Raw genomic sequence first — 18,443 nt, forward strand, 5'->3', positions numbered from 1 at the left:
CCACCAGTCCAATATCCTTTCACATTCTGCTTGCCATGGCATGATTCATGTATTGGAGATAAACTCCTCCCTGTGTGCAGAAGAATATGAAGAGTAGAAACAGTTCCCCGCCGTCCCGTTCCCCTGCTCATTTGCCTGGAACAGAGATGACTTGAAAGTGCTGTCATTAGTGGAAATGCAAACCGACTTTGTCGAACTGTTCTACAGAATGGCCGCTTGATGGCACTGTGGCCGGCAGGCAGAGCCCACCGCCTCTTCAGATGCCTGTCAGTCACACTGGCTGTTCCAGAGAAGTCCTCGTCTCATAGCAACAAGACAGGAAAATTGCTGAGCACCCAGAGGCAGCTGTAGATTAACTAATCAATCAGTGTGTTCAAAACACAAAGCATCTAAACACTGGGAAAATTCCAAAATAATTAATACCTTTTATAGACGTGAAGTCACTAGTCAAAATATTATTTTAAACCCATTTTACAAATGGTATCGTTAAAAAAACAACCACCATCAGACCACGAAACTGGCAGTTGTTTCACCCACACTTACCAGGGCTTCTCTCTTTCCTGCTCCTTTTATCATTTGACTCTGAGAATTCATGGACCGTTTCATACCACTGTAACCTAGACTTTCCCTAAAAGTAAATGTTCGTATGCTCCTGGTAAGTAGGCAGTTAAATTAATTTTAGGTCCATTTCATTTCCTCAGACCCTCTTGAATTTTTTGAGTCCGCATAATTTGGGCCATTTTAAACTTCTTGCTCAACTGAAAACTTCTAGTCCAAAGCTCTGTACTCTTTCTCAAAAGGAGTCTCTTTAAAAGTACGTGTTGCTTTAAAAACTCTCAACCCCATATAATTTGTAGAATGTATGATTTTTAGTTCTGCAGGAAAATGACCCCCACAAGTGCTGGGCTCTGCAGTGCTGAGCCGTGTGTAACTTAGATGGCTACCAAAGTAACGAACAGGTGGGGAGCGTATACAGGTGGAGACGCTGGAAAAGGGACAATTGACTAAGTGACTCACGGGACGGAGCAGGATGGCGTGGATATCATCCAGCTTCTCAGACTGGCGGGCAATTGAAAACGTATGAATTGTTTATTTCTGCAATTCTCCATTCAGTCTTTTCAGACTGTGGTTGACAAAGGGTAACTGAAACCTCAAAAAGTGAAAAACACGGTGAGCGGGGACTACTGTATTGCTAAAGAGAGCCTCCACCTATATACCATTTTAGGGGCAGGCATGAAATAGCTACGAAGAGTTCTGAAACATGAGACCTACAACACTACATATTTAGATTCTAGCTCATTAAATAAACGTTTATCTTCAGTTGTTTAAAGTCTAATAATAGTTAAATCCAGGCATAAGTGAATATTTTTAAATTTAATGTAATCCTTTACCACATAAGAAGCAGTTTCTCATAACTTGTATTTAGCTTACCAATTACTTATTCTAGGAAAGTTACCCTCTCATTTTTTTTTAGTTGATTCCAGAGAGAGGAGAGGAGAGAGACAGAGGCAGAGAGAGAGGCATCAATGTGAGAAACATTGATCAACTGCCTCCCCTAGGAGCCCTGACCAGGGGTCGAACCCACAACCTTTTGGGGTACAGGACAATGCTCCAACCAACGGAGCCACACCGGCAAGGGCATCCTCCCTCTTTTTCTAATAGATGAGGAAACAGGCTGAAAAATCAAATAATTCAGGGTGACTCAGATAATGGATCCAAGACCAGTTTTCTGCCTAAATCTTACACTCCTTTCACTACTTTATTCTTATACATAGTTCAGTATAGTGAAACAGACAATTTGAGATATCTCTGGTGAAGATATTTTATTTTTCATAAAAATATAATTGTACAATGCTCTTCAGAGAAAGAAAAATCCCTTCAATGCCCCCAAATAGCATGTGGTTTAACAGTAATCTTCCTCTCCCTTAAAACTAAATATGTAATTAACAATAAGCAACTGATTTATTGTGAAATATAGCATTTATGTTTCCCTTTATTTTAACTAAAGGCAAGTCCAGTTTAAACCTACACTTTTTGTAATAAGCCAAATCAAGTCTATCATAACTCAAAGATGATAAAAGAAAATGCTAAATGGTAAAGCTGATAAATACTGCCAATTAGCTGGTAAACTGTGATATGAATTTGCTGCAATAAGATAGATTCTGATTTAAATACAACAGAAATATTTTAGATAAAATAGAAAAAAAATTTAAGAACTTCAACCATATCTTAAAACTTGACCTGGTCAGACTTATTCTGTATTATATTCAGTCACCGTATTATATGGCAGGTCTATGCTAAATTAGTGACAGATTATGACTGGTCTAAATATACAAACATATTTCCCCCCTTAACTTCCTTTCTGTGGGTAAAAAAGAAAAAGAGAACATCCCTCTGACTCAGAGAGCGAGGAGAACAGCACTGATCCAGAGGGACGGAGCTCACTGATCCTCACCCTTCGCTGTGCCCCCTCGGCCCTGTCATTACAGGTACATGGGAGATGCTAGGTGTCAGTGTGCTGCTCCCTAACTGAAATGGGGAAAGAAATGCTCCAGCTGTTTTAATCAGTGACATTTATTGACATGCTTCAAGTGGCCAAAGCGTGCAGCGAGCACAATTCCCAAAGCAATCAAACATTCCTTTTTAAAACCAAGGAACTTTCTCTTGGTTTTGATCTACTCCAAAAGACCCAATAGATAGGTTTAGGAATAAACTCAAATAAATTGTAATTTACTTTTAACCCCAAATTATACATCTTCTACCTGACCTGAGGACAGAGTCACTGCTCTTGTAAAGGTACTGGGGCTTGGGGCGGGGGGTATTTGGGGGAGATATAGCTCAGATAAATGACCCTGTAATTTAAAACTGCAACCAGAGAAGAAATACTTCAAGCACAATGGAGACATTCCATTGAAGAGCCACATCCATTTTGGAATGTTTGCTTTGAAAACAACTCTTCTGGGGAATTCGAAAGGTACTAAACAAAGTAACAGAATAAGTACATCTTGCTTGGGTTGTTTTGCAAAATAAAAAATATACATTTGAGTAGACCATATGGCAAAACAGACCCATTACAACCTGAACACTATATTTAAAAACACTTAAATTCTGAAAGCCTGAATATTAACAATCCTTTATCTATATTTGTGATCCTAAAAAGACATTAAATACTCTTAAACCCCCCTGACCACCAAAACATAGAGAGACCCAACAGTCTGGGCTAGTGGTATATCAGTAGTCGCACAGGACTGGACTAGAGATCTGAGTTTGCAACCTAAGCACAAGAGATCTTTAGGAACTCAGCTAAGGGGAGGCACTTTATTCAAATGCATAGCCTAAGAGAAGGGGTGGGGGAAGTACCTTGTTATCGGAAACTGTGTGGTCTATCTCATGTTCCTCCTCATAGACCATTTCATAACAAAACATATTTTGTTTGGAAGCCAAATATTTGCTTCATTAGAGCCAAGGACAATTATAATTTAGCAGCAACAGGGCACACAACTCCTGATTTAACTATGGGAAAGAGAAGAGAGAGACTCTCAATGGGGGAAAATCAGAAGATCCCTAGGTCTATTTGAGTGTATCATAGTATGAGCTGGATTCCTCAACCATCCCTCCATTGGTGGCCAGGGAGAAGTGAATGTCGCTTTGATGGGAACTGGAAAGGACTGCTCTGCCCTTGTGCACCTCCTAGTGTGGTGCTGCGCATAACTCTAGCTCCAGTGTTTCACTCCAGCGTGGAGGCGTAGCCGGGCCTGAACCAGATGCACACCTACAGTGTGTTTCATTCTGGCTCAGAACACATTCATAAGGAAACTCATGTCAAGGAACAGAGTAAGTGTTTTGGTTATGGCTACAGCCATTAGGTCTATCAGCAGTTTGTCCCTCATTTTGTTCCAGATCTCTTGAGGCAGAAACTCAATCTCAGCAGCTAATTTTAATCTATTCTCTTTAGGAAAATTTTCCAAGTTAGTTGACTACACAAGGAAATATGTGTGAACATTCACTCCTGCCCTCCCCACATACACATACAATAGACATACAATAGAAACACATACATACGTATACACCCTGGATTGTCAAGATGATGTATGCTTCTGAAATGCCTAAAAGGTTATTTCTTGTTTAAAAATAAGATTTGAATAATTATTCTCCAAGTATGGATTAGGCCCTAGCAAAGACAGCAACAAAAGTTTTAAACAGAGGCTGTCTTGAGGGCTTTCCTGATGGACGCTGTTAACATGTACATTATTTAAAACAGGCATATCATTATGGATTATAAAAATAGAAATGTATATATTGGTTAATACAGATTCACAGCTTATGCTGGAATGGCTCACAGGAGAAATCTTGGTTCATGCAGAAAATAGACGTTACTCAAGTACATATAAAGAAATAAAATTAGGTCCTTAAGGCTAAGAACTTAGTCATCAGCCCATTTGGTTTCTCTTTGCAGGGCAATCAAAAACATGAAAGGAGGTGACACCTAAACACATATACACATACAATTACATGGAAAGAATATAAATTAACCAATAAAGCAATGTGGAGTTAAGGTGCAAAAATACAATCTTTACCCATTTTTCTCTACTCCTGTGTTTTCAAGCATTACAACATATTAAATGCCATGGGTGGCAATACCAACCAGAATGTTTGTACATTTTTCTAAGTGTTAAAAGTTAAAGCAAAATCCTTTGAGATCCAGGATCACACATTTGGTAGAAACTGCAGATTTACAGAGATGACTGTGGAGCAGTAGGTAGTAATACAATCTTGTCTATTCATCCTTCATAGGAATCAGGATATTGACTTCAATCACTGACTCAACATTTTATATGATCTTCACCCTGAAAAACAAATCAAAGTTACCAATGTAAGAATGGTTTTAAAGTCAATGAAATTTAATCTGTTTTTAAAAATGCATGAAAAACTTTTTAAAGTTTGGTATCTAGCCCTGGTCGGTATGGCTCAGTTGGTTGGAGTGTCGTCTCATGCATTGGAAGGTGATGGGTGTAGCTCCTGATCAGGCCATATGCTCGGGTTGCAGGTTTGATCCCTGGTTGGGGAGTGTGGAGCATAGGGGAGGCAACTGATCCATGTGTCTCTCTCACATCAGTGTTTCCCTCTATATATTTCCCATGCCCCCTCTCCAAAAAAATCAATAAAAAAACTTAAAGTTTGCTATCTACAGGAAGGCTATTTTAAAATACAGACTGAAGGAAAACTGAACGGATTTGCCTTTTTATTTCCTTAATTCAGTTTAGATTAAGCAAACATTACCTCATCTAATAAAAGTTAACAAGCCAGTACTTCAATTTTATAAAAATTTTTAAAAATAAAATGTTTATGATATTTCCTAATAACTATTTCAAGTGCTCCCAAAGCAACCTTAATGATGAAGAAATCAATGACATGACATCTTCATTCTAAAATCTGTACAGTCTCCTTAACAAATGGGGCTGGGACAACTGGATATTCACATGCAAAATAATTAATTTAGACCCCTACCTCATACCATATAGAAAAATTAACTTAAAATGGATCAATGACCTAGATGTAAAAGCTAAAACTAAAAAACTCTTAGAATAAAAACATAAGGGTCAATCTTCATGATCTTGGATTTGGCAATGGATTGTTAGATATGACATACAAGGCACAAACAACAAAAGAAAAATAAACTGGACTTCCTCCAAAGGACACTATCAAGAAAAAGAAAACCTACAGAATGGGAGCAATATCTGAAAATCATATATTTGGTAAAAGAATCCATAATACATAAAGAACTCTTACAACTGAACAATAAAATGAAAAAGAACTCAATTAAAACATGGACAAGGGACTTAAAGATACATTTCTTCAAAGGAGATATACACATGGCCAACAAGCATATGAAGAGATGCTCAACATCATTAGTCATTAGAGTAATGCAAATCCAAACCACAACCAGGCACCACTTCACACCCACCAGGAAGGCTATAGTTTTTAAAAATGGAAAATAAAAAGTGTTGAAAAGATGCAGAGAAATGGGAAGCTCCATATATTGCTGGTGGGAGTGTAAAATATTTCAGCCACTGTGGAATACAGTGTGTGGTTCCTGGAAAAGTTAAATATAGAATTGCCATATGTCCTAGCAATTCCACTTCTAGGTATATACCCAAAAGAATTGAAAACAGTTACTCAAACACACGCTTGTACATGCATGTTCATAGCAGTACTGTTCACAATAGCCAAGAGATAGAAATAAAAATCCAGAAATGAATGAACGAATAAACAAGTTGTGGTATCCATATACAAAGGGGTATTATACAGCCATAAAATGGAACGAAGTATTGGTATATGCTACAATGTGAATAACCTTGAAAACATTATGCTGAGTAAAAGAAGCCAGACACAAAAAGTCACATGCTGTAGGATCCATTTATATGAAATGTCCAGATTAGATAAGTCCATAGAGACACAAAGCAGATTCATAGCTTCCAGGGGCTGGAGGGAGAGGGTAATAGTGAGTAACTGCTGTGATGAGTTTAGGGTTTTCTTTTGGAGTGATGAAATGTTTTGCAACGAGATAGAGGTGGTGGTTGCACAACATTTTACATGTAATAAATGCCTCTGAATTGTTACTTTAAAATGTTAATTTTATGTTATGTGACTTTTGCCTTAATAAAATAATTCTTTATAGTGATGGGCCACTATACAAGACACAGCCTGGACTAGGTGAGGACCTGGCACATACACCTCTGCTATTTCTTCATCTATAAAATAAAAAGTGTAACACCTTCACATAATTATTGGAGGAAATACTTAAGATACTTAATTTAAGTGAAAATACTTGGCAAACTGTAATGCAAAATACAAATAAAAGGTATTATTATTATTAACAATAACTAGAATGGTATACTCCCATTTATGGAGTAGTCAACATAATAAAAAAACATTTCCATAAATTTATCAGTTGCACTTTATAGACCCCATGTAAAATGCATGTCAGTATTTATAATCTATTCATTTCAATTGCTTATTAGTGTATTATAAACATCAACATTTTATTTATTTAAAGATAAATATACAGAGAGAAAAAAGTCATACGGAGGCAAGTGGTCAATAGAAATCCTACCTTAAGACCCTCCTCTACGTACACAGAAACTCTCCAGGTACTGTACTCACAGGAATTGCTGTTAGCGTCTGTCTTCCCAGCCTTCATGTGCCGGGCTGAGTTCTGCTGGGATTTGCTCTGCTCTTCTCCAGTCAGTAGGGCCTTTATTTCAGAAGGGATTTTTCCTTGGTCCATTGCCATGCACCACTGCTTGTACTGAAATATGTGAAATATACTTAAGTAAAATTTTACTGGTCAGAGTCCAGGAACCACTGGTAGAAATGCTAAGAATGGCCATGTCAACAAGTCAAATTGGCTGCTGGGAATTCCATCCTCCATTGTACTTCCTATTTCCAACCTAGGACATGGATGAGGCCTGCCATCTTTCACAAGAGGGTGAAAAACTGCTGCTGAATCTTCTGATGACATACTGGAGTATTGCTCAGATTTAAAAGGCCCCTCTGGTTAAAAGAATGTCTCCCCACAGTGCGCTACCAATTAGAATTTATCTCTTTTGGCTAATGATCACATTATTACTTCTATTCCTAAAATAAATACTTTTGTAATTCCTTTCTCTTTTTCATAAACATTCACTAAACATCTACTTTCTTTTTTATAATATAATTTTATTGATTTCAGAGAGGAAGGGAGAGGGAGAGAGAGAGAGAAACATCAATGATGAGAGAGAATCATTGATTGGCTGCCTCATGCACGCCCCCAACTGGGGACGGAGCCCACAACCAGGGCATGTGCCCTTGACCAGTATCGAACCCGGGATCCTTCAGTCCACAGGCCGACGCTCTATCCACTGAGCCAAACCAGCTAGGGCATCTACTTTCTACCAGAGTGCCGGAGTGTGTACTAGGAATTAGGGTATAAAAAGATTAATTACTCCAAAGACTATGCCTTCAAGTGGCTTACATTACAGAAGGTGAGAAATAATTATAGCATAAGTCAAATTCAGTATACTAAAAAAAAAAAATTACTGAGTAGTATATCTGAACTCTCTTTATGCCCTAACCGTATTTTCGTACCTTCTAAAAAGTGGAGGTTGCCTGTCCTAGTTTTGTAATGATCATGGTACTATTATTTCTCTCTTCTCCAACCTGTCACCTCCTCCCTTGAGCTCACAGTAATGGGGTTTCAATTCTCTTTTACCTATTCTCTTTTACATTTCTACAGCCACCACCCAAAATCTGAATGAATAAATGAAAGAATGAAACATGCCAAATAAATAAATGTTTAAACAAATGGTATCATACTATTCATATTGTAGCATATTGTTATATTGCTTTTTCCACTTAGCAATATATTGTAAATGTTTTTCTATATCAAGAAATATAGGTGTACTATGATTTTTACTGGGTGCAAAGTAGTCCAATATATGAATATCATTTACTTAACCAACCCCTTATTATTGTATATTTGGGTTATTTTCCATTATTTTTCTATCATAAATACTCCCTCCATGAAATAGTCATGTACATTCCACTCCGATTAGTAGTGTATGAAAATGCTTATTTGCCCACATCCTGAATGACCAATAAATATGCTTTCCCATGTCTGTCAAATGAATCAATAGGTGAAAACTGGTTTCTTCATGTTTTAATGCTTTGACTATGAAACTTACGTTGATTTTTTTCATGCATTTATTGACAGACTTTCTTACCATTTCCAGTTCCTCTCTGAGGGCACATATGGCTCTTTCCCGACTGGATACCAATTCTTCCAAATACTGATACCTCAGTTTCTTTCTGGCCCGGCATTCTCTTGCACTCTGCCGGCTCCTCTCAAGTTTTGCCTTCAAGTCAATTTTGGCTGGCTTCCGACCACGTTTGCCAGGCTTCTTTACTTTGCCTCCAATCACCTTCAGCAAGAGAGAGAAGAAATAATTTTTTTGTCTTAGTTCTGTGTCTAGGAAAGTGACTATGGCTGCATACTAGCATGGAAAATATTTACAATAATAAGTTAATGAAGAATGGAACACAAAAAGCATAATCCCATCAAATGCTTTATGAGGCTTTGCTTCATAATTTGTTTTTCTGGTACCTTTGATACTATGAATTTGAGAGCAGAAATAATATAAGTTTTCATTATTTCTTCAATAATAAAATTCAGATAGTTTAACAATAAACTTTATAAGCCATATGTAACTGGATAATAAAAACTAAAAGATTGCTGAATTTTTATTGACTTGATAAAATAGTAAGTTAAAAAAATCAATATTCAAAATTGTAAGTTCAGTATGATCTCAATGTTATAAAACAACACAAAGAACAAAGGATGTTATTAACAAAAGGTCAACAAATATTTCTCTGATAGGTATGATTATAAACAGCTTTTTCTCACCTGTATTTTTAATGATTTTTAAATATTTACAATTAGAAAAACAAAATTTGTATGTAAAATTATATATATATATAAAAACAAATAGGTATCCTAAGCAATTTGATGATAAATTCCCTCTTCAAATGTGTTGAGCTCAAAAGAACACACAGGCAGTCCCTGAAATCCTCAGGATACTTCTCTTCTACCTTTATTTATTATTTTTTAAAATAATTCTTTATTGCCGAAACCGGTTTGGCTCAGTGGATAGAGCGTTGGCCTGTGGACTAAAGGGTCCCGGGTTCGATTCCGGTCAAGGGCATGTACCTGGATTTCGGGCACATCCACAGTGGGAGATGTGCAGGAGGCAGCTGATCGATGTTTCTCTCATCGATGTTTCTAACTCTCTATCTCTCTCCCTTCCTCTCTCTGTAAAAAGTCAATAAAATATATTTTTAAAAAAAGGAAAAAAGAAAAAAAAGTAGACTTTATAAAAAAAAAATAATTCTTTATTGTTGAAAGTATTACATATGTCCCCCTTCCCCCCCCCCCGAACCCGCATACAAGTCTTCTCTCCTGCTTTTAGAAGCCTATAATTATTGTAAAATCTCCTACATTGTCTCAGGAGATTTCTACCCGATATTCATTTACCTGCATAGGCACAATTTTTTGGTGACTAGCAAAGTAACTTAATCTCCTTCATTGTTTAGTTTTGGAACCTCCCCAAGTTCTTATACAAGATGTAACCATGAGGATGATGAAGTTTTACATACATGAGCCTGAACTTACACATCAAATAACTTTTTTTTTTAAAGAAGTCCTTCAAAAGGGGGGGGGTACATTTATTCCAATGAACAAGCTTGTTTGGAAAGTGCTTCAGGAGCCAATTTCTGACAAGCCACAATACCATATGCCTTTGGAGGCTACGTTATTTTAGAGCAATAGATTTTTCTTTAAATTCCCAAACAACTGGATTATCCACTTTGTTTATCTGATGAGGTTCTGAATGATGTCCAGTTCTTTCTGAAAGTTACCCTCAGGGAATAAAAAGTATACTGAAAGGAATATTGCGCAGGCTTTAAAGGCCATTCTAAAAGAGAAGATGCCAATCAAACACTGGCAGATCATTAGAATACCTGCAGAAGCCTTCCCAGGTAACAAAACTCAAAGGATTTGTTTGAAATCACTATTAATATCATACACTAACAATGCCCTATAAAGATCAGATCATTACTAAGTATAATGGTTGGGTCAAGAAAACCACACTTTAAATGTGGATCAGTCACATTTACCAGACCCTGTATCATAACATGATGGTTAGCCACTGCATCTAGCATTTTATAGGATGGCTCTGAAATGAAATTGAAGGGGGGAAAAAGTCTTTCCTTTCCACCACCATCTTGAAAGCTAGCTGCTTCAGTACTACTCCCAAATTAGTTTCAACTTTTCAAAAACTGGTCTTTTAAAGCTATTCTATTCTGCATCATCATGTCTTTGTTCCAATATAATAATATATGTCTCAGGAAATTTTCCCTCAGGGTCAAATATTTGATTAGCAATTCCAGGATGACTAGTTGGTCCAAATATTACCATGGGCTAAATTATGCTTATATCACATCAACCGCACAATTTTAATAAAATGTTTTGAAATCGCCCTCCATTAAAACAAAGTGTACTTGCTTTGCTACAGCTTTTAAAAAGCAATATATTTACAGCAGAAACTCTTGTCTATAGTGAAATAAATAGTAATCACATCTATTCTTTATGTTGTAAAATGAGTCATCACACAACACTATCTATATTGCTGTTTTTAATTAATGCAGGAGTGGCTGCTTTGAGAAGCCAACAAGAGAACACAGAGTACTTTACAGATTTCATTGATTTTTGAAACACACCTAGCACAGTCATAAAAATCAAACAAAAGTTATAACCCTTTGTTTAGTTTTCATGGTAGCAAAATATTTAAATTGGAACTATTTTATTCCTTTTTTTTATTAGAAAGGCAGAGTAAATGAATTCAGGGTTCCTGTATCTTATGTCACCTCCTGTAAAATTACATTTTAAGTCACATAACACCACTTCTCTAGCTTAACTTTTCCTCGGGAATAAATTGAATTTTTGGCTTTGGGTGCAAGCTAAAATCTCATCAGTGTACAGTTTTCAAGAGAGTCAAGTATATCACAGGATTATTGTAAGTTTTAAGTATAATAATGTGTGACAGCACTTTGTAAAGGAAAGGTTATTATACAAATGTAGGTTACTATACTAGTTGCCAACTATAGTAGTTAACGAAACTTTATATATTTCATAAGCCATAAAGATGGCGGGGTGAATAGGGGAAGTTAATTAGAAATTAGGAACCAGAAACTAACACTGAAATCAACCTCACAAATTCCTTAAATGTCCCTGGGCCAAAAATAATTCTTACCTATGTTTCATAAATTTTCACAAACTCAGTGATAACCACATTGTCCCCTTGCTCTCTCCTATTTCTTCTGTGAGGAAGCTTTTTTCCTCATCTGTATTTTTTATGGTTTTTGAACGTTTCTAATTTATGTGTTCAAAAAGGCTGGGAATTAAGATAAAACGACTGGATTCAGCCAAGAGAGAGTTCCTGATAATTCTAAATTTAACCATTATAGAGAAAGACAGAATAGTTTGCAAAGGCCTGAGCGTAGAGGGCACAGGCTTCCCAGTCAACAGGTTTAACTTCCGCAGAAAGAGGGGGCATGACTGTAGCTGCGTGCTCTTTAGGGGCTTATGAAAAGAGGAGGTCTCCAGGGTTCAGATTAAATCCTGTTTCAAAGGCGCTTGAATCATTTTAGGCACAAGAACAACTTAAATGCAGGGCTCAATCGGGGTGTGCAGGGAGAGTGCACTCACAGTGGACAAGGCCTTGAGTTAGGCATGTTCTCTCATGTTACCTCACACCACTTCAGGTAAGGTAAACCCTACATCCTCATCTTTTTCAGGGAAAGGGGAACGAATAACTCATTTATTCAACAACCATTTATTGAATACCCACTATGCCCCAAACACTGTAAAACTCTAGGAATATTAATATAAGATAGGGTCCTTACTTTTAATGTATTTAGACTCGTGAAACACAGCAGACAGGAAATAAACAATAACATTATAAAGGGCAGGATAATTGTATATACAGGGGAGCTGGTAGCGGACACACACACACAGATATGCATAGCGAGCTCTTTACTTCATATATGACAAATTTTTTTTTATGATGACAAAATTTTAGTTCAGAGATTTTCAATGTCAGAGAAGGGTCTAGACCAGTAATTGCGAACCTATGACACGCGTGTCAGAGGTGACATGCGAACTCATTTTTTTGGTTGATTTTTCTTTGTTAAATGACATTTAAATATATAAAGTAAATGTCAAAAATATAAATCTTTGTTTTACTATGGTTGCAAATATCAAAAAATTTCTATATGTGACACGGCACCAGAGTTAAGTTAGGGTTTTTCAAAATGCTGACACGCCGAGCTCAAAAGGTTCGCCATCACTGGTCCTTTGATTTGCATTATAGCAACTTGTCATAAGATAACTCACTGTCATCAAGCATGACTATTCTCCCTAGGTTCCTAGGTAATGCTCTTTAACTTGAACATATAATTCCCCAAAAAGGCTCTACCTAAAACTGACAGGTGTTAAATACACACTGCTATATTAATGCTATGTAGTCATTCATTTAATCCAGCTCACTGTGGAATTAGGCACTTGGGAAGGCAGTGTGAGGTTAAGTAACAAACCTGTTCATTTTATGCTTCCTTGAAATTTTTGTTTAACTATTGTGAATCTCCACACCCACCCACTGAAGTTATGCCAATTTATTACTTTATAAAATCTCCTCCTCTCTATTCCTACTACCTACATTAGGCAGGGCCCTCAGAGATTATTACAATAGGTTCCAAATGGGTCTCCCTACCCCCCTTTTACCCTCCTTTTCTATCCCCCTTTCCTTAGTTATTCCTCTTGCAAAGAGCTGCCAAACGAACATTTCTTTTCAATTTATTATGATTGTATTTTTAATTTAGTGTATTTTGGTGTGTTTTTCTTCACTGTAAAAGAGTAATACCTGATCATTACAGGGAGGATGAACTTTAATGGCCCTTTGGCCATGTCACTCTCAAGCTCAAGAGAAGACCTTTGGCTCAGCACTGCTTACTAGGTCACCACATCCAGTATACGAGTTTCCTGTGGCTGCTGTAACCATTACCACAAACTTGGTGGCTTAAAACAACTTTAATGGCCCTGTACAGAAAATTTGCCAATTCCTGCTCTAGTCTGTAACAAAATACTTATTTGCCAGTTCAATAAGCTTTAGAACAGGATATTCCCTTTTCCCCATTTTCTGGGGGACTCCTATTCTTCCTTACAGATTCATTCCTACTGTGTGGCCCATGGCTGACATACCCAGATAATTAGGCATCCATTCTAATACCCCCAAACCACTTTGCCTCTACCGCCTTCATTTCTTACTTCACTATATTGTAATTATTTACCTATGTGTCTGCCTTGCCCACTGCAATGTAAGCTCCTGAGAATAGTTACAAACTCCTATTGACCTCTGTATGTCTACTGTCTAGCATAGTGCCTGTACATATTTGGTGTCCAACAAATGTCTGATAATTAACAAAAAAAATGAACTTTTCTGAGAAGAGCAAAACATTATTTAAACTCCAATTTCAATTGGTTTGTGTAGTATTAAAATTACCCCTTAGGGTTAAACCATCTGTAGAGGCAACCTGGTAAAATGTTCATGTAACCTAGATCGGAAAGGCAGGCACTTTAAAATATTAATATCTACTGTCAGGTATTTATTTAGTAGATGAGGTGGCTCGTCTATCTTAGTCTTGTGAAAAGTATTGATGGAATAGAAAAACAGAAAAGGCAGAAAGTGTCTGTGCATTGTGGTGCTGCCCAAGGAGGGTAGCTCCAACTGTAAAGGAAGGCTAAGGGGCCAATAGTGGGGACTTGAGGGGCCAAAGCTCAGGTCTGGGAACGTCAAAGAGATTTTTTTGACTAACTTAAAATTTTTTCAAGAACTAGCACTACTCACAACAACTGAATGGAACAAAAGAACCTGTCTTTTAACCTAAGGAAGATGTAAGAAACCTCACTTTCAGATAACTGTGGGTCAGGCAGGTGGAAAGGAAGTATGGAGGAGAACAGTAGCCCACAGAAACATATTGTGACCAGCAGGTGGCCACCCTCTCATCAGCCCCTCAATTGGAACTTGATGCCCTAAACTGTCAGGCTGGGCAATAAAGCATGGTGGTCTTTTATCAATTCATAGTCTGCGGCAAGAACATATCTGGTCTAGGATATTTCAATTTACTCATTCATTCATTCACTCAATAAACACAAAAGTCAAATATAAAACAAGAGCCTTCTGTCTATGATCAAAGCCTCTGAAAATATCACATTTCAATTTTCTTTGTAACTGAATGGAGCAGGTCAGGGAGAAAAGGCTTTCATAAGAACAAGCACTTTTTTGTAGAGGTGGGCATGCAGGTGGGCTCAGGAGACTACCTCTCTCACATAATCTGACAGTTTAGGGCAGCAGTTGCCAACCTTTTGGACCTCACGGACCACCAGTGGTCCGCGGACCACCGGTTGGTGACCGCTGCTCCAAAGGTTTCCTTAAACCAGTGGTTGCCAACCTTTCAGACCTCACAGACCATCAGTGGTCTGCGGATCACCGGTTGGCGACTGCTGGTTTAGGGCACAGTTTAAGTTCATATCATGTCCCATCCCATTGCCCCTATCCCATTTGGGGGCATAGTTAGGAGCAAAGGGTAGTTCAGAAGTAAACAGAGCCACAAAAGTTACACAACAGAATGCACTTAAGAATTAGTAAAATGAGTCCTAGCTGGTTTGGCTCAGTGGAGAGAGCGTGGGCCTGGGGACTGAAGGGTCCCGGGTTCAATTCTGGTCAAGGGTTGCGGGCTTGATCCCCAATAGGGGGTGTGCAGGAGGCAGCAGATCAATGATTCTATTGTTGATGTTTCTATCTCTCTCTTCCTCTCTGAAATCAATAAAAGTATATTTTTTTTAAAAAATTAGTAAAATGAGCATGTTAGGTGCCTACTACACTGTGCTGAGGACCAAGGAAGTCACTGCAAGGTAATACAATAATAACATTTTTTGAGTGCCTACTATGTGATATAGACTCTATACTTAAGGCATTATTTCTAACCCTCAACAAAGCCTGTGAAGAAGGTATTGACCACTTAACGGGCGGAATGTAAGTTCAGAAAAATTAAAATAACTTAGCCAAGATTTATTCCTTCCCAACTAACCTAGTAGAGACCTACTCAGTATTTGAACTCTGCTACTTGTAGCACTTTCCCAAGCCCTCAGTTTTAGATAGCCAATACAGCTCTTGCTTTATTTTTCATTTTGTTATCATCTGCATACTCTGGCTGGTTGGCTCAATGAAACATATTAATAAAGCCTAGGTACATTAGGGCATCCTCTGTAATGCCACTCTGTACCAACTCAACTCAATCACTATTAACAACCAGTACTCTATGCAGTATTAGGCACAATCCTAGACACTTGAGAGGCAAAGCTGCACCCACATTCAGATTTGTCCTGCTCTTACTCCAGGAGGCAGAATGTGGAGAGCTCCTGGCAAACTCATTTATCACCACCGATGAAAGCAACTCAGGATACAGAATCTTTCTAAAGGGAGGGCCTCCCATGATCATCATCTGTTTCTTGACCTGCTCATGCAAATACTGCCTTTCTATCATTGCTGCTCCTGTTCGCTTCATCCTCTTCCTGTTCCCTGGCCTCGCTGTCAGTGTTTGTCATCCTTTGTGCTCTCACCAGCACAGCTCCCATACGTCCAAGCCCCAATCCTCACCTTCCCTTCAGGAACCTGAGACGCCATCACCCATACCTAATGTGAAGAAGAAGCGTGTTATGTGTGTGAGTATGGACGTTTGTATGTACTAGGAAGACAATACAATTTTTCAGGACTGTAACAACTGGAGCCCAGAGAAAGGCAGGACTGGGCGCTGCCGAAGCCTTGTTACTTAAGGGCTGTTTCACACCGTCTGACTGCGGAAAGCAGCCCAGTCTTTCTGTACATGACACCTAAATATTACTCACCCAAACCTATGACAAGCAGTCAAAGTGAAAGTGGTGTATTCACAGAGACACTATTCATCCACAGACATTTGAAATGGGTTTTGTTTTCCACACTCATTAAAGATTTCAGAAACTGCTGGTTTCTAAATTCTTTCATAAAAACAGTGAATTAATAAAGAATGAAAACCCAATTTATTTTGTGTACCTGGGACCCTATAGGAAGTAAGTTATGAATAGTCTACCCCTGAAATTTAATTTCATTCTTTTAGGCAAAACAATAAAATTTTTGTACCCCCTAAGAGTTTGCTTGTTTTAGAAATAACTCCTAGGTGGATTTATAGCGAAGTAAAGTAACCCAAAACCTTAAGCATTTTTCTTGGACTTCTTTGAGATTACTGAAGACTTTGAGAAAGTTATTAAATGTTTCAAAGGTGTGAAAAGGAAACAACTGAAAATTATGTAGACTATTCTGCGAGTCTCAAATTAAAAAAAATTATAGAACAATATGTTATTTTGGCATTCTTAAACAGCCATAACATTATTTTCTGGGAAAGATAAAGGATACAATATGTGGATTTAATTTCAAAATTAACACTGAAAGAGCAAGCTAGCAAAGACTTTTTGGAAAAGTTATTTTCCGATTTTTCTGGAACGTTTAGAACTCCCCCTTTCTGTCTGAGAAACACCACTTCCTATTAGGAGGGCTTTACTACTTCACAAGCAGACTGTGAGTCCCAATTCCAGAGTACTGTGTTGGGCTTTCCCTTCTATCACTTTTCTCAGAGCCTTCTGCAGGGACAGGGAGAGGAGATCATGTAGAATAACACCAACAGTAGTACAGAGAAGCTGGAAATCTTTCCAATCTCTCTGATTGATAAGTGAAACCAAAATTGGACAGCAGCAAAATGTTACTGGTTACCTGGAAGGGGAAAAGGGCACCCAAACAAAGAAAAAGGCTACCTCCAGCAGCATGCTGAAGAGTTTAAGAAAGTAAGACCTCTGGAGAGCAGAGGGAAGGAGCAATTCCCACTTCAAAAACTGGCAAATACTGTAAGTCTGATGATCAATAAGCCGACCATCCCTATCTTCATGAAATAAAACTGGTCAACACTAACGTGGATAGACATAAAGACAAAAAGGTTACACATATGAATGACCAATAATGAACACTGCTCTTATAGTCATAAGGGTAATTGATTTGGAAGGGGGTGGTGATGGGTTATTAAGACAGATGAACAAGAAGGGATTCACTACTTTTCTTAGAGAAGGCTTTCCAGAGGAGGTTAGCTTCCAGACTCTGGACGAATAGCAACAGGAGCTTAGCAAAGTGTTCCAACCAACCACAGGAAAATAGCTCAGAGGGGGAGTGAACTGATTATATGAATGGGGCATTGAGTAAGGGCGCAGGAGAGAAGAAAGGGGAACAGTCAAGGGAAACAGGGCTGGTTCAGGGTGTCCTAGTTAAGATCTCCAAACTAGAGAAAGGCTGGGCGGGGGCAAGGGCCGGCAAAAAGGGAAAGCAAAGTAATTCCTTCACGTATCTCGGTAGGCGAGTCCAGGACTAGGGCTGGCACTACCTGGAGAAGCTGACAAACAGGCTTGCCCCGAGAGTGAAAATCTCCCAGAGGAGAGGGCCCTTTGGGGAACAACGCGGCCCGCTGTCTCCCGAATTCCTGGGTGGGTACCCTGGGTACTAACTGAAGGCGCGGGGACACCTACGGCAGGTGTTTCTTGGGTGTTGGCATGGACTACAGAGCTAAGGCTCAGCGGCGGGACCCGCACTTAGCGACAAGCAGGCGGCGGCGGCGGCGGCAGCTGCGCGTGCAAACCACAGGACTTACCTTACTGTCATCCATCTCGGCAGGCAGGCCAGCCTGGCCAGGCGCTCCCTCCCCCTGCCCTCCCA

General features: G+C 38.5%; 1 protein-coding gene across 2 annotated transcripts; it reads right to left on the reverse strand.

Moving 5' to 3' along the window:
* Nucleotides 1-1,804: 1,804 nt before the first annotated feature.
* On the reverse strand, nucleotides 1,805-18,437 carry CREBL2 (cAMP responsive element binding protein-like 2). 2 transcript variants are annotated; one of them, XM_005866809.2, is made up of 4 exons: nucleotides 18,379-18,437; nucleotides 8,763-8,960; nucleotides 7,165-7,309; nucleotides 1,805-4,847 (listed from the first exon to the last, which is right to left on the reverse strand). In XM_005866809.2, the coding sequence occupies exons 1-4, from the start codon at nucleotides 18,391-18,393 to the stop codon at nucleotides 4,843-4,845; spliced, it is 363 nt and encodes a 120-aa protein (XP_005866871.1). In that variant the 5' UTR covers nucleotides 18,394-18,437; the 3' UTR covers nucleotides 1,805-4,842. The 2 variants fall into 2 exon arrangements, with proteins under 2 accessions (XP_005866871.1, XP_014395688.1); XM_014540202.1 differs by having other exon boundaries at nucleotides 7,115-7,309.
* Nucleotides 18,438-18,443: the final 6 nt, after the last annotated feature.

Source organism: Myotis brandtii, unplaced genomic scaffold (genome assembly GCF_000412655.1).
Source record: "Myotis brandtii unplaced genomic scaffold, ASM41265v1 scaffold237, whole genome shotgun sequence".
Classification (NCBI taxonomy): domain Eukaryota; kingdom Metazoa; phylum Chordata; class Mammalia; order Chiroptera; family Vespertilionidae; genus Myotis; species Myotis brandtii.